General features: G+C 44.3%; 1 protein-coding gene across 1 annotated transcript; it reads left to right on the top strand.

Annotated features, from left to right (window-relative positions):
• Positions 1-9,726: 9,726 nt before the first annotated feature.
• On the top strand, positions 9,727-13,336 carry LOC309511646 (uncharacterized protein; the record flags this gene model as incomplete). The annotated part of the gene is made up of 3 exons (XM_082186871.1): positions 9,727-10,746; positions 10,796-12,874; positions 12,933-13,336. The coding sequence occupies 3 exons, from the start codon at positions 9,727-9,729 to the stop codon at positions 12,954-12,956; spliced, it is 3,123 nt and encodes a 1,040-aa protein (XP_082042997.1). The 3' UTR covers positions 12,957-13,336.
• Between the last annotated feature and the right edge of the window lie 3,238 nt (positions 13,337-16,574).

Here is a 16,574-nt window from a genome sequence, read left to right as displayed (position 1 = left end):
CTCGTGGTCATTACAATAACTGTATATAATTACTCTGACATACATAAATCAAATTTCTGGTATTCTGAATTCACAAAAGTTTCCTGCAGTTTGTAAGTTGTATTGGTGTTGTAATAGTGCCCTCTTGTGGAAAACAGGAAGAATTACCATGTGACAACGGACCTAATGAGTTTATGTATCATGATCTTAAATGTTCTTGTTAGTTAATAAGTAATTTATTGGAATATAACATTGAATACAATGAGTCTAAACATTTAATAGACTCTATAGTCTGGTGCTGTTATACTATGGAAATAGCATTAGTTATTATTATTGTAGCAATATTTTTCCGCAATTTCTTGGACACTAAAATATGTTTTATTTGCCAAACATCATAAACCATGATACAATTTTTCAAAACAAAGAGTTTCACAAAACTATAAACACTATTCCTGCAAACCACTACAAACCTGAGCCCAGACATTTTAACAATAAAAAACACTGTAGGTTTTTTTGGATTTGGATCCAAACAGAAAGTGCTCAAATCAGAGGAAGAGAAGTACAAAAAGGTGGAGGCGAGAGAGGAAAGCAGTGAAAACGGTCCGTTTTCAGCACATCCGTGTTCTTTGTGGCTTTGAGGATTTAATAAATTGGACTAGAGAGCTTGATTTTGTCATAAGAGTTTGTGTCTTAGTCTCTAGGCCACTGAGATTGTGTTAATAGTTTTGAGAAATGTGTCTGAGCTATTGAGAAAAGCTGTAATGATCGGCCTCAGATATTTTCACAGATATACTTTTTCTTGTATTCACAAGAAGCATCAAACCAAGAATTTAAATAATAAAACACATATCCCAGACAAGCACCGTCTTCTCCAGAAGCATCATCTCCACTCCAGTTATCAGGTTCATATTCCCCAGATTTCTTTTTGAACCAGAACCTTCAGAAGCAGGAAACAGCAGTAGCAGATTTTCAATCAGATGTACAGATGCAGTTCTCTAAAAATATTCACTATTTATTTTTTTCACAGATATTAAGTATAAGTTAAACGAATCACATTGAAACACAAGCTAATGTAACATAAAATTCTCCACCAAAATTCCCAAAAATTCTCCACCAAAAAGGTCCAAAATTGCACAAGCTAATGCAACAAGCTAGTTGCAACAAATGCAACCAAACATTGGTTTGTTGTTCCGCTTTAATAAGACATGTAGCCTAATTAATAAGTTCCCTTTCAAAAGCTACAATCGATGCTGTGCTGGTCAGCGCATTGAGAACGTCTTTAACGTGCCCAGCAGTGAATATGTGTGCAACATGTAAGTGAAATTGACCTGGAAATTATAGCCTCGAGAGGTGACGTCATCGGAGCGCACGCGTATTTTAAAATACAGACCCCAGCAGAGTGAGTAGGCTATGCCGTGAGAGACGCATAAATAACTTTGAGCGATGTAACTTTGCAGATGTTGTTTATGCTCAAACAGCAACATTACTCGCTAACTAAAGTTAGAAAAGTGAAATCATAATCAACCACCCCTTTAATTTTAGAGACTAGAAAATCAAGACTCTGTCATAAGTCTTAAAACAAAAGTTAAAAATGAAAAATGCATTCATGGGTGACAATTATAGACCACGTTGTTTTTTTTATATACCCAAAAAGTCTTGCATCTTAAGTCTGAATATTTCTTTATGTAAAGATATTCATAAAAACACTTCTATTGATATCAGACTCACCTGATCTTGTCTGCTGTTTATTATGACCAGATGAGCTTCTGATGCTAATCATAACTGCATGCCTGTATTTAAAGGTCCCATGACATGAAATGTTCAATTTCTGAGGTTTTTTAACATTAATATGAGTTCCCCTACTCTGTATATGGTCCCCAAGTTTCTAGAAATTTTAATCGGTGTAAATAGAGCTTTTGCTATCTTTCTCTGCCTTTGAGAAAATGGAGGCTCATACGCGCTGATCTTGAATCTCCTCCTTATGACGTCATAAGGAGAAATGTTACCTCCCCTTTCTCTGCTTTGCCCGCCCAGAGAATATTTTCCGCCCATGAGAAAATTTGTAACGAGGATGTAGGAACGCGCGCGCGCGATTTTAGTTTGTCCACGAGAGAGATATCATGGCTTGTGCGAAGCATAATAATTGCTCAATAACTGGATGTACAAATGAACACCGAAGGGTCAATACAGAGCTGGGCTTGCTGAACGTCTGAAACTGAAGTCTGGATCAGTAACAACTCTCTTTGGCTCAGCTACACACCTCGGACAAGTAAGTCAACTATTATATATAAGTGTGTTGCTTTACTGTTTATGGTTACCTAGCTTCTTACACGTAGAATGTGGCTGTCACATTAGCTATGCAGTTACTCGCGCTAATGTAAAGGTAGACAGCATCAAGTATGTGTGTGAATACACACACTGTAACGCGAGTGTTGTACACTTCTTTGTTATTTGGATAACCGTTTTCCTGTTGGTTATATGGCGCGCGCGATATCCGCATTTCAAGATCGCAGAGCTTGATGTAATTGTAATAAGATAAATTACAGACGTTACAGATCTCTCATGAAAAGGCAACAGTAGGTTAGCGTTAGCTACATGATAATAACTGTAAACCATCCGAATAAAGTACCGTATCCAGACATAATATTTTAAACTAACCATTCGGAAACGTCCTGCTGGAGCCGCTGAGTTGCAACTTCTTCATCCGTTGCTTCTCTATCTGGATCAGATTCTGGGTCAAACTGAAATGCTTGAAAGACTGCGTGTCTTCGTGCCATTGCAATATCCAACGTAAACATGCATGGTACCGTTGTGCAAGATGGTCAAGGCCACACCCACCCTCCACCTTGCGCCGCCTTTTTCCCCCTCATTAGCATTTAAAGCTACAGACACCGAAACAGCCTGTCTGAAGGAAGCTCATTCTGGGACTGGCTTGTAGTGGCTATAATTCTGCACCAAGGCTGAATTTTTGGAAAGAGATTTCAGATACAGTACTAGGGACCACTAAGGCCTATATTAAAGCCTACAAAAAGTAGCATGTCATGGGACCTTTAAGAAGAGAAGAAGTAGCACTTTCCATGCTCTCCAACCGCCCTCACAGGGTTTATGAGACAAAGCTGTGATTTCTGAAGCAGAACATTAAAGTCTGCGTGAACCGGAAGTTGCAAACGACTTTTCTCCAGTGTTGTGACGTATTTCCAAGTGAAACGGAATACTGAATCACAAACCAAAAAAATAAAGCTGATTTGATTGTACAAATGCTGATGCAGTTCCACAGAAAGGTCTGAATGGACTTAAATTCCCTGTTCACATTTAAATAGTGCAGCAACAGAGACAACGCCTACATACACTCATTACTATGAACTTAACTCCCACTGAGTTAATAAGAAATAGACATAGATACCACACACTGGCAGCTGCTGGCAAAATAAAAATAAAGAATTCAAACATAAATTGGTGCACCAAAATTAACAATCTTCACAACTTCACAGTGACAGAACTATACAAAAACGTAAAGAAAAAACTTTTTTATGCCAAATATTAAGAAAATATTATGATTCATAACTTGCCAGTCAGTGGCAGCTATAAAAAATAAAATAAAATAATATATATATATAATTTTCACTAAATTTTCATGGCCCTCAGAAAATGCTGTTGTATGAATATCTGAACATGCAAAGTATAAAAAAAGAACAGAGCCTCTGCTTTAAAAAATCAAACAAACAAAAAATCAACAACAATTCATTCTATGAATCAATTCATGATTCATATCCTGGCATATCATATTCATATGTCTGATGATCGCGTTATTTTACATGTGCGTAAGCAATGCTTATGGCCCTGTCCCAGATGGAAGCCTAAGCCCTCGCGATACTCCTCAGAGACCACACTTTCATGGTGTAATGCCGTTTTGACTGTTGGGTAGAAGTCTGCTGCTGAGCTCGCAGGTTTGCAGGTTCTGAAAAAGTGTGCATTGAGGGCGCAAATTGGGGGAACTCACAAACACCCCTCTGAAACCTAAAATGACAAATGACACTCTGGTCTTGTGGACTTAATGGACATTGTAAGTCCACAAGACTGCAAGTGAACATGAAGACCCTGTCCCATATAGCACACTTCATATGCACTTTCGCTCTTGTGGACTTTAAGTTCATGAGACTATAGGGTGTCCCATTTGTCATTTTAGGTTTCAGAAGGATGCTTGCGAGTGCCCTCTTTTCGGTCAATATGCGCACTCGATGCGCACTTTTGCCGAGCCTGCACTGGTGCGATCTCCGCAGCAGAGTTCTACCCAACAGTCAAAGCGGCGTTACGTCACGAAAGTGAAGACTTGTAGGAAGACCACGAGTGCTTATGGGGTCCATTTGGGACAGGGCCTTTATTGCTTGTGTCTGCTGCTTCTTTGGCGGTGTTTTGAACCAGAGATTCTATACTCTTTCAAAAGAAGCATAATAGCGCCCCCTACTATATAACAGTGAAAACATGGATTGCCGAAAATTTACGTCAATGGCTGGGAAGCGTAGTGTCACTATTAAATGATGGAAAATCTTGCCAATGTGGGGAAAGAGTGTTTAATTGCACAATTAAATGATAAAATCAATCAATATAGCAGAACTTAAACAACATGCTGCTAATCTGTGCTGATTGAATCCTCCTGGTCCCATGCAAAGTAATAATTGACTTTATATGATATCCTCCCCTTGACAAAATGGCTGATAGGAAGTACTATATGTTCTGTTTTGGTTTAGTTTCATCGTGTTTTGATTCTGTTTTCCCAATTCTATTCTAAGTATTACTTATTTTATTTAAAAATAGCAAAGCTCCTCCAAAGCCGTGTGTGTGTGCGCGCACTTCTTTGTGAGGTGCACTTATAGTGTAAGATCATGACAACAGGCTATTTTATGTGTGCTCACTAGTTAAAAAGGCATATAAATATAAGGCTTGCTCTTGTTGAAGTGAGAGGCCTGTTCGATCAAGTTGTCTCATCAGCTGAGGCTGAAAGAAGTTTCAGTGCTCTTAGGAGACTGAAAACATGGATCAGAACAACAATGGCACAAGTGAGACTTAACAGTTTTGCGGTGTGCCATGTCCACCAGGACGAACTCGATAATAGTGATGTGATACAAATATGCCAACAATTCAATTCTGTTAATGATAGACATAGACATGTTTGGCTTTTTCAAATAACAAGAACAAGACACATTGACTATTGTATTGCACTATGAATGAAGTAAAGTTAAGTCTCTGTTAAACTGCCTCATTGTCATTATTAGTTACCTGTAACATTACAAAATGTATTCATTAACATATTGTTACGGTCAATAGAGATTAAAAACATTAATACATTATCCTATTAATTTCATGAATCCTCAGCTTCCGGGGATGTCCCCACCAATCTCAAAATCAAACCTACGCCCTTGCTTTGTTTCATGGTCTGGCAATGTTTGTGTTTGACCTGGTTCGATTCGATTCACTTTGGTTTGTTATTTGATTAATTATTAAAGACTGTGTAATTATTAAAGACTGTTTCTCATATCGTCATGCACTTCCTTGCAGCCTTATGTGACAGTATTATTCTGGAGCCTTTTTTCCCCAGAGATGTTTATTGACATGACATACTGTTAAACATCAGGTTTTCCAGCTCCTGTCAAACGATCAACACTAAACTAACATTTGTAATTTACAGTGTTTGGAAGTTTATTTTTAAAACAATTTGTATTTTTAATTGGCAACAAATGGCAACTTTATGTCAGTGTATAAGGAGCATGAGCACATTTTTATTTTGTGATTACAATAAACTGGTTAACTGTTTTCTTTGATCGAAACTGAGAGAAAACTCACAGCCCTGTGTTAACTGCACATAAGGTAATTGGCATCAACCTAGGTTATTGTAAACAAATTAATGACATTAAAAGCTAAAAACCAAACTAATTGTAATTTTTGAAATTAGTTTCTGTTAAAATTAGTTTCTGATGTGTCATTACATTGCTGGATTTATAATAATGGAGTAATATGCCAAGTGTTAGACAAGAAATAAAAAAGTTTATATAATAATAAACAACCTGAAAACCAACCTTGAAACACAGACATGAACAGAACAGATAAAAACGTGAACAAACAAACCAAAAAAAAAAAACATGACACTTCCCCTTGGAAGACTTTTCTATAGTTCGGTGCTAAATGGGAAAATGATTGGTAGCACTTTATTTTACAGCCCTGTTTCACATGAACATACTATGTACTGATTGTAGTAATGACACTAACTGGGTAATATATACTGTAGGTCAGTGGCGCAGATAGGATTTTTTAACTGGGGGGGACCAAGCTGTCAGAAAATGATTTAAACTCAATTCGTTATTTTGCGTAATTTGGGCTTTAACTAGTGCTCAAGTAGTTACTTTGCGTAATTTGGGCTAATGATTTGCACTAAAAAGCCATTGGGGGATTCTTATTTGAAATCATGGATAAACAACAATGAACAAAGGTAAACAAAGGCCTACCTGATCACCACTAGCAATGCATGATCAGACTGTTATTTGACTAGTATGCCAATCACCCACCAAAATTTCATGTCTTCAGCAAAGTATGTTTTATTTAAACATTTGCTTATCTCAGCATACAAAGTCTATCATTAGGAATTCTACTGTCTCCCCTTCCTCATGCTGTCTTTTTCTACTGTGGCTGCCTTCCTGCAGATCCTCACTTGACTGACTAAGGCCTGCCTTACTGTCATCAGAAATTGCCTGCAGGCCAGGAGGACAACATTTTAAATCTTATTTCAGTTAACCCTCTATACCTCTATAGAATTTCACAACAATGTGAAATACAACATATTCCTGAGAATTAATGGCTAAAACTACTATTTCAAATGTCTAAGAAAAACTCAAAATTTAAAATGTAAGTGTTAATTACAAGTTTTTTTGCAATTTATAGATTAGAAATATCTTTCAAATGATGTATGACATATTAAGAAATGTTTTTCATAGCCCATAATTTAAGAATCTATATCCTCTGTTGCTCCTGCTATAAGATGATGTCAAAAGTTTATGTAGGCCTTTATTTGTTGTTTGCATATACCTTGCACCACACAAATTTACTTATTCTAATTACTTTTATAGTTGCTTACACGACAGTGAACATACCTCAGTCAATTTATACAGTACAATGGGTTAAATGATAAGATAAAACATTATTTCCTGACGACGATAAATTGTTTGATTTATCCAACCATTCTTTTTGTGTTCATTCATTATTTGCCTCTGTCCACTCACCTAAATGCATAGTTATGGTCTCCATATTTTGCTGTGTTTGCTAAGTGCAAAAGCCTTCTTGCCATTATTGTCAGACTAGCTATTCCCCTTAACAAATCTAATCTGCCACATCTGGGAAAGTCAACAGGCATAGGATACTTACATTGTTTGGTTTTTGAAAAAACGAGGTGATTGTTTTTTGTCTCTTCATTGCCTTTATGTGGCATTTATACAGTCGATTTTTTTTTCAGTTTAGAAAATCACACACTCAGCTCAGTCATAGATGGTATATGATCACTATGGTTACCGCTCCTACAGGCACGATTGAGGCAGCTACCAGCTCCTCATAGGACCCCGGCGTCACTCAGGAGTCGTAGCACACACACAGAGAGAGAGTGTAAACGTCGGTGGCATCGTGTGTTTATTGACAACAGAACAGCGTGTAGTGAGAACGTGGGTACAAAGTAATGGTGACCGGTGTAGATTATTATTGTGTGTCAGCCTGCGTCTGCCCCGACCCAATTCTGAAGCAGCGCGGGCCGGGACACTACTTTGGCTAATGTACATATCGAAAACACTGGTTAATCCTCTGTTTTACCGATTTTTGTCGCCTTTCGTAGGGATAGTGAGGGCGGGGGACGGATCGGGTCACTATGAATCTGGGGGGGTCATGTCCCCCCCGTCCCTAGTGCCATCTGCGCCCCTGCTGTAGGTACTAACCCTGAACCTACACCCAAACCTTAACTTAACCCATGTACTTACCTTTTATTACTGAGTACTTTTGTGGGTAATAAAGTACACTTGAAGTACATTGAAAGTGCACATACTGTAAAATAAAGTGCAACCAAAGGATAAAGTGCAGCCTGCAGTTGATTTTGATATTCTAGGTATTAACTGGCCAGAATTTTGAAATTGCAATAGACGTAAAGGACTATAATGCGTCAAGAGCTCGCTCAAGTACTGAGCTAAACCATTTAGTGCTTTGTAAATAATTAGCTAGATTTTAAAATGTTTGTGATTTGTTTAATAGGGAGCCAATGCAGTGTTGACAGAACCGGGCTGATATGGTCATACTTCCTGGTTCTAGTAAGAACTCGAGCTGCTGCGTTTTGGACCATTTGGAGTTTGTTTATTAAGCGTGCAGGGCAACCACCCATAAGAGCATTACAATAATCTAGCCTTGAGGTAATGAACGTATGAACTAACTTTTCTGCATTTTTCATTGATAGGATTTATTGTAATTTATATATATATATTTAAGATGTAAAATGTTTTAATGTTTTACAGTTTTACAGATGCTAGAAAAGTGTGTATTTAAATGAAAGATTGGTATCAAAGAGCACACCCTAACTGACAACAAAGACTTGACAGAGCAGCCATCAAGTGTTAGACAGTAGGTTACTACAAGTGGAGGTTTTTGCTCCAATTATTAAAATTTCTGTTTTTTTCAGAATTAAGTAGTAGGAAATTACTAGTCCTCCAATATTTTATATCAACTCTGCATTCAGTTAATTTTGTGAATTTGTATTTTTTTGTCAGGGCGCAAAGAAATACAGAGCTGAGTATCATCAGCGTAACAGTGAAAACTAATGCCATGCTTTCTAATGATATGTGCAGGGTGAAAAGCAACGGTCCTAGTACTAAGCCTTGCAGTACTCCATCACAAGTTCCATCGTTATCATCACAGTTCAACAAGTCGTTGTTACCCGAAACCATAGTTCTAACCATATTCGCAAAGAGCATTGCAACGTTGTGTAGTTGGAACAACAGCTCTCGACCTGTTGTTAGAAGCATAGTTCCCTATAGTCCGGTCACTACGACGTACGTCGTGGTGAACGACGAATAGGAATCTCGCTAGAGAGGCCAATCTACTTCGAGTGAAACTAAAACAAGCCAATACACATTGGCGTGCAATCATTTGCATCAGCTGCGCAGCCTCGCAGCGCGGGTATTTAACGAGCAGCTGGTGTGATTGCACTTCAGCTTTTTGCTTCGGAGCCAAGCACTTCGATGCGTCTTCTGAGAGTGGAATCAGACGAGCCGTTGGATCTCTCTTTCGGTGCGGGTGTTAGAACACGGCAGCGGGGACAGTCTTCTCTTTGTGTTTGTTTTTCTGTGTTTTGTCCAAAAAACTGAGCAAACAAAAAGCTGTTCTTACAGCTGGTAAGGTGCGCCGTTGAGCGCTCAAAGGCTGTTGTCACAGCTGGTAAGACAGCGAGAAGAGAGAGAGCGCACAGACGGGTGCACATTCCCGTCTGTGTTCGCAGTGTCTGTTCCCCCTGTGTATTTCAGCACCAGTGAGAGCAGTCCCTAAAAGAGCTTGCACAGATAGAGAGCGTTTTTTTCAAAAAGAGAAAAAATGACTTTCTATCTGTGTGTTTCTGGATGCGGTCGTTACCTGGGTTCACGGGATGGTCACCAACGCTGCCTCGTGTGTCTGGGCATTAAACACGCTGAGGCAGCGTTGGTGGATGAGTCATGTACCCATTGTGGGAAGATGACCATCACGGAGCTGCGGTCGAGACTCACGTTCCTGCAAAGGGGCGGAGTCCCCGTGCCTCTGCCTCGATCCAATCCTCCTCAGAGGGTTGCTTCGGGCAGTGACACGGGTGACCTGAGGATTACGGTGAGCGCGTCTCCTTCGGGGAACCAACCCCCTCACGCTCCGCAGCCTGGGGAGCCCCCATTGGAGAAAGCTGGACCATCCTTGCGGTGTGTACCGGTTGTCTCCTTTGGGGCTCCCCCTGAAGACCAGATGTCAATCGCTGCATCGGAGGGTGGGTCAGACCTCTCTGCGGACGACGACTCGGCACCGCTGCCTCCTTCGGGTGTGCCAGCGGTGCCTGAGACGGACCCGGAGATGATGGCCATGCTTTCCCGGGCCGCCAAAGGGGTCGGGCTCGTGTGGAATCCTCCACCGTGTCCCGAACCCTCGAGGTTGGACGATATGTATCTCGGGGTGGCGCGTGCTGGTTGTCAGCAACCCACCCCAGTGCCTTTCTTCCCGGAAGTGCATGAGGAGCTTACGGGGACATGGACGGCACCTTTCACTGCCAGAAACCGTCCCAGTGGTTCCTCCTCCCTCACCACCCTTGATGGCGGGGCGGCTAAGGGATACACGCGTATCCCGCCAGTGGAACGGGCCGTTGCGATGCAATCGTCGGATTTAACCGGCAAGGCTTACAAGGCCTGTGGGGAAGCCGCCTCTGCCATGCACGCTATGGCGTTGCTGCAGGTCCATCAGGCCAAGGCACTGAAGGACCTGCACGAGGGTGGTCACGATCCCCAAGTTCTTCAGGAACTTCGTATCGCGACGGACCTCGCGCTTCGTGCGACGAAGGTGACCGCGCGGTCGGTGGGTCGTGCGATGTCCACCTTGGTGGTCCAGGAACGCCATCTCTGGCTGTGTCTGGCCGACATGAGGGAGACCGACAAGCTCCGGTTCCTTAACTCCCCCGTGTCCCAGACCGGCCTCTTCGGCGACGCGGTCAAGAACTTCGCCCAGCAGTTCTCGGCTGTACAAAAGCAGACTGAGGCCATCAGACACATCCTGCCGCGGCGGCAAGCTGCTGCTCCCACCCCACCGCCTGGAAAATCCTTTGTTTCCTTTTGTTTTTGTTCCGACGCTGGCCTCAAAACCAGCGGTACCCAAATTTTCAATAAAAGAGCAGTTTCTTCCGTCTCTGGGTCCGAAGAGGGCCCGGAGAGCAGTGGGGGGAGAGAATCCTCACCACTCTCATCCGCCTCTTCTATCGCCAGCAGGCAGCAGTGTGCAGTTCGAGAACGCAACCAAGCCGCCTCCTGCACCTCCGGCCTCGTGGAACCAGGTAAGTGTTGCACAGCACACTCAGACTCCGCTACGGGCCGCCTCCCAGAGAGAGCCTCCCGAGCCGAGCCCCTGTGTTCCACCTCGCTGCCCCACTCCGGGTACGCCTACGGTCCCTTTGGTCCCGCTTGTACGGTCTCTGCGAGCCTGGCTAGCGCTCCCCAGTCCGTCTCGCTGGCTCATTCGGACCATCAGGCTCGGCTATGCGATTCAGTTCGCCCGGCGTCCCCCCAAGTTTCGGGCCATCCACTCCACTACAGTGAGAGCAGCCGATGCCCATGTCTTGCGCGCGGAGATCGCAGTCCTACTGGCGAAGGACGCGATAGAGCCGGTCCCTCCAGCCGATATGAGGTCAGGGCACTACAGTCCCTACTTCATTGTACCCAAGAAAGGTGGTGGGTTACGACCGATCTTGGACCTGCGAGTTTTGAATCGGAGCCTTCACAAGCTACCGTTCAAAATGCTTACGCAGAAACGCATTTTCGAATGCATCCGTCCCCAAGATTGGTTTGCAGCGATCGACCTGAAGGACGCGTACTTTCATGTCTCGATTCTTCCTCGACACAGGCCGTTTCTGCGCTTTGCGTTCGAGGGTCGAGCATATCAGTACAAGGTCCTGCCCTTCGGGCTGGCCCTGTCTCCCCGTGTCTTCACGAAAGTCACAGAGGGGGCCCTTGTTCCCATGAGAGAACAGGGCGTTCGCATTCTCAACTATCTCGACGACTGGCTCATACTGGCACACTCTCGAGATCAGTTATGCGAACACAGGGACCTCGTGCTCAGGCACCTCAGCCAGCTGAGCCTTCAGGTCAACTGGGAGAAGAGCAAACTCGCCCCCGTGCAGAGGATCTCTTATCTCGGTATGGAGTTGGATTCGGTCGCTCAGACAGCGCGTCTCACAGAGCAACGCGCTCAGTCGGTGCTGAACTGCTTGAACACGTTCAAAGGCAGGACGGCGGTCCCACTGAAATTCTTTCAGAGGCTCCTGGGGCATATGGCAGCGGCAGCAGCGGTAACTCCGCTCGGGCTGCTTCATATGAGACCGCTTCAGCACTGGCTTCACGGCCGAGTCCCGAGATGGGCATGGCATCACGGCACTCACCGAGTGGCAATCACACCGGAGTGCCGCCAGACCTTCAGTCCGTGGTCAGATCCCTCGTTCCTTCGGGCAGGAGTCCCCTTGGAACAGGTGTCCAGGCATGCTGTGGTGTTCACAGATGCCTCTGCCACCGGCTGGGGTGCCACGTACAACGGGCATGCAGTATCAGGGGTGTGGACGGGCCCCCAACTGCACTGGCACATCAACTGCCTCGAGTTGCTAGCAGTTCGTCTCGCTCTGAGCCGCCTAAAAAGGCCGCTACAGGGCAGAGACGTGCTGGTCCGTACGGACAACACTGCGACCGTTGCGTACATCAACCGACAAGGTGGTCTACGCTCCCGTCGCATGTCGCAACTCGCCCGCCATCTCCTCCTTTGGAGTCAGAAGCATCTGAGGTCGCTTCGAGCCATGTATGTCCCCGGTGTGCTCAACCGTGTGGCCGACGAGCTATCACGAGCTGTGCTCCCGGGAGAATGGCGACTCCACCCCCAGGCGGTTCAGCTGATCTGGAGAGAGTTCGGAGAGGCTCAGGTAGACCTGTTTGCCTCCTCAGAGACCTCCCACTGCCAGTTGTTTTACTCCCTGACCGAGGGAACACTCGGCACGGATGCACTGGCACACAGCTGGCCCCGGGGCCTCCGCAAATATGCATTTCCCCCAGTGAGCCTACTTGCACAGACCCTGTGCAAAGTCAGGGAGGATGAGGAGCAGGTCCTTCTGGTGGCTCCCTATTGGCCCACCCGGACTTGGTTCCCAGAACTCATGCTCCTCGTGACAGTCCCTCCCTGGCCCATTCCTCTGAGGAAGGATCTTCTGACTCAGAGACGGGGCACCCTATGGCACCCGCGTCCGGACCTCTGGAAACTCCATGTCTGGTCCCTGGACGGGACGCGGAGGTTCTAGGTGACTTACCCCCAGAGGTACTTAACACCATCACTTCTGCGCGAGCGCAGTCTACGAGACGTGTGTACGCCTTGAAGTGGAACCTGTTCGTCGATTGGTGTTCCTCCCGTAGAGAGGACCCCCGAAGATGTTCGATAGGGTCAGTGCTTTCCTTCTTGCAGCAAGGGTTGGAGCGAAGGCTGTCTCCCTCCACCCTTAAAGTACATGCTGCTGCTATTTCAGCATATCATGACCACATAGATGGCAAAACAGTTGGGAAGCACGACCTGGTCGTCAGGTTCCTTAGGGGCGATTAAATCCTCCTCGTCCCCCCTCCATACCCTCTTGGGGCCTTTCCCTGGTGCTCCGAGCACTTCAGGATGCTCCCTTTGAGCCTTTGCAGTCAGCAGACTTAAAGCTTCTCTCCTTGAAGACTTTGCTGCTGATTGCACTGGCTTCGATCAAGAGGGTAGGGGACCTGCAAGCATTTTCGGTCGACGAATCGTGCCTAGAGTTCGGGCCGGGTGACAACCATGTTGTACTGAGACCCCGGCCTGGCTATGTGCCCAAGGTTCCTACCACTCCCTTTAGAGATCAGGTAGTGAACCTGCAAGCGCTGCCCCTGGAGGAGGCAGACCCAGCCCTGGCTTTGCTCTGTCCCGTTCGCGCTCTGCGTATGTACGTGGACAGAACTCAAAGCATCAGGACCTCAGACCAGCTATTTGTCTGTTACGGAGGCCAGCAGAAGGGAAAGGCTGTCTCCAAGCAGAGGATGGCCCACTGGATAGTGGATGCCATCGCCTTGGCTTACCAAGCTCAAGGCGTGCCCTGCCCGCTCAGGTTGCATGCACACTCCACGAGAGGCGTTGCATCCTCCTGGGCGTTGGCACGTGGCTCCTCACTAACAGATATCTGTAGAGCTGCGGGCTGGGCAACACCTAACACGTTCGCTAGATTCTATAGCCTACGTGTAGAGCCCGTGTCCTCCCGTGTTCTCACCCTAAACGGGTAGAAGCACTGTGAGTACCGGCTCTGTCGGCTTGCTGCATCCTACTGTGCACCTTATTACTCCAGAGTCAAAACCTGTTGAGTCCTCCAAACACCCTCGGCCCGGACATGGCGGAGTGTCCGGTGCCAGGCCTTGTCCGCTGAATCCTTGAGAACCGGGTCTAGGCTGGGTCCCATATGTGTGACCCTACGGGGATCCCATATGTGTATATTCTCCACGGCTGCTCCTAATGGAAGCCCGTGTCTTTCCCTTGGGCTAAGTCACCCATTACTCATATGCAGTACAACCCTCGGGTTAGTCCATATGTCTATTCCCACATAACTCTCCTTAAGAATGTGGCTCCCGCAGCGTTCCCCTCCCTCAGATCGGGCACGCTTTCCCAGTGTTATCCAATAATCTCACTGTATGGGTTATAACGGAACAACAGTGACGGATACTCTCGGTGTAAGCCCTCTCCTATCGTCCTTCCAGGCAAGAAGGTGAGGAGGCTTACACGGGGCGCTGGATGGGGTGCAGCAGCTGTGGCGCTTTGCTAGGGATTCCTATTCGTCGTTCACCACGACGTACGTCGTAGTGACCGGACGATAGGGAACGTCTCAGTTACATATGGTAACCCTCGTTCCCTGAGGGAGGGAACGGAGACGTACGTCCCGTCGCCACATCTGCGGCTACCCGCCGGGGCGACCAGCTTTTTCAGGCTTGGCTCCTCAGCAAAAAACTGAAGTGCAATCACACCAGCTGCTCGTTAAATACCCGCGCTGCGAGGCTGCGCAGCTGATGCAAATGATTGCACGCCAATGTGTATTGGCTTGTTTTAGTTTCACTCGAAGTAGATTGGCCTCTCTAGCGAGATTCCTATTCGTCGTTCACCACGACGTACGTCTCCGTTCCCTCCCTCAGGGAACGAGGGTTACCATATGTAACCGAGACGTTTCTTGTTTGCATGACATGTGAATTCAATAAATCCTTATTTTGAGACAAATAAGCAAGCTGACATTCAGTACAATCTGTATCTTTTATTTAGAATACATACAAATGTCATTTACGTCTTTTAGATTTCCGAAAGATTTAAAGAGTGCCCGTTTTTGAAGAGTGCGCATGTTCATGCATGCTCTAGTACATAAGAACAAGCCTAGATTAAATAAAGCAAAATTACTGAGAAAAAATGAGAAATAGTCCTCAGATGCCATGTCCGTAATTTATAGCAAACATCTAGCATTAATTCGATCTCAAACAGATTCATTAAAAGAAGTTATTACTCCACTATGTACGTGACATCATTAACCAACGTGATTAAACGACCAATTTGTGACAATACGGTTTCGGGAAACAGTTACTAGCTGCTTGATTTCTTCAACGATGCATCGTACTATGGTAGTAGCAGCGAGTTACTTCATTGTACGGGAAACGCACCCCATGTGTGGATGTACTTCAGCCTGTCGCAGTCTCCGTGCTACTAGGGCCTGCTATTCATCTGCATGACATAATCTGTCCATTTGCCTTGCTTTATTTCCCTGTGCATAAATAAACTGTCTTGTTACACTCGCAATTGGACCTTGAGTTTCATTCCTGACATGAGGACCATTTCCAAAATAATTGAATGGGGTGTATAGATGTAAACTTCACAAAATGTTTTTTTTCTTGTGGATAACAGAAAGAATACCTGGACATAAGACACAAAACCATCTATCCTAAATGTTCTAATTAAGTAGTCATTAAAATTAATATAATACAGATTTTTCTTTTCCACATCTATAACTGTTTTTGTTCTATATGCGCATCAAACGTTGAAATAATTCAAGTTGTTTTCTTGAAATCCATTCTTCTGCTGGAATCAGGATAATCTTGTTTTTCCCATGGCATATCACGTTCCCATGAGTGATAACACTGTAGAATACTGTTCCATCATTAATGAATAACTACACAGGAACAAATGAGTAATGCACTATTGACATTCCATTAACTATTAACTAACAAGAAACTCTGATTAATGAATTAGGAAGTAGCCTAATAACGCTTAGTCGAATGTCGCTGTGGTAGTTCATAATTAGCTAATCACTAATTACTATTTTTTTCCTACCTCCCAAACTAGTAAGAACTGCTTCAGGTTCATAATTAACATGAATACTGCATTTGTGTTACTAAATCCATCCGAAGGAATTACTATCCAAACCCTTACAAAAAAACTCACAAGTTTACAATGATTTCAGTAATTACTAGAGTTATCGTGTTTTTCACTTTAGAATAGATCCAAATAATTAATAGTTCCTTCAAAAGGATGTAGTAATACATAAGTCATTACTATCCAAAACCTTTTTTTAAAAATTACAGAAACCTCACGTTTACAATGACTTCAGTCATTACTAGAGAGTTATCATGTTTTTCACTTTAGAATAGATCCAAATAATTAGTAGTTCCTTCTAAAGGATGTACAGTATAATACTTGAGTCATTACTAGTGGGTTACCTTTACCTTCACTTTAGAATTAAATATTCATTATGCATTACTTGACATTAATTAAGAAACTGT

Source organism: Leuciscus leuciscus, assembly GCF_965113295.1.
Source record: "Leuciscus leuciscus genome assembly, chromosome: 12".
In the NCBI taxonomy this organism is placed as follows: Eukaryota; Metazoa; Chordata; class Actinopteri; order Cypriniformes; family Leuciscidae; genus Leuciscus; species Leuciscus leuciscus.
The sequence above is the reverse complement of the archived record's forward strand: the minus strand, read 5'-3'. Positions and strand labels throughout refer to the sequence as shown.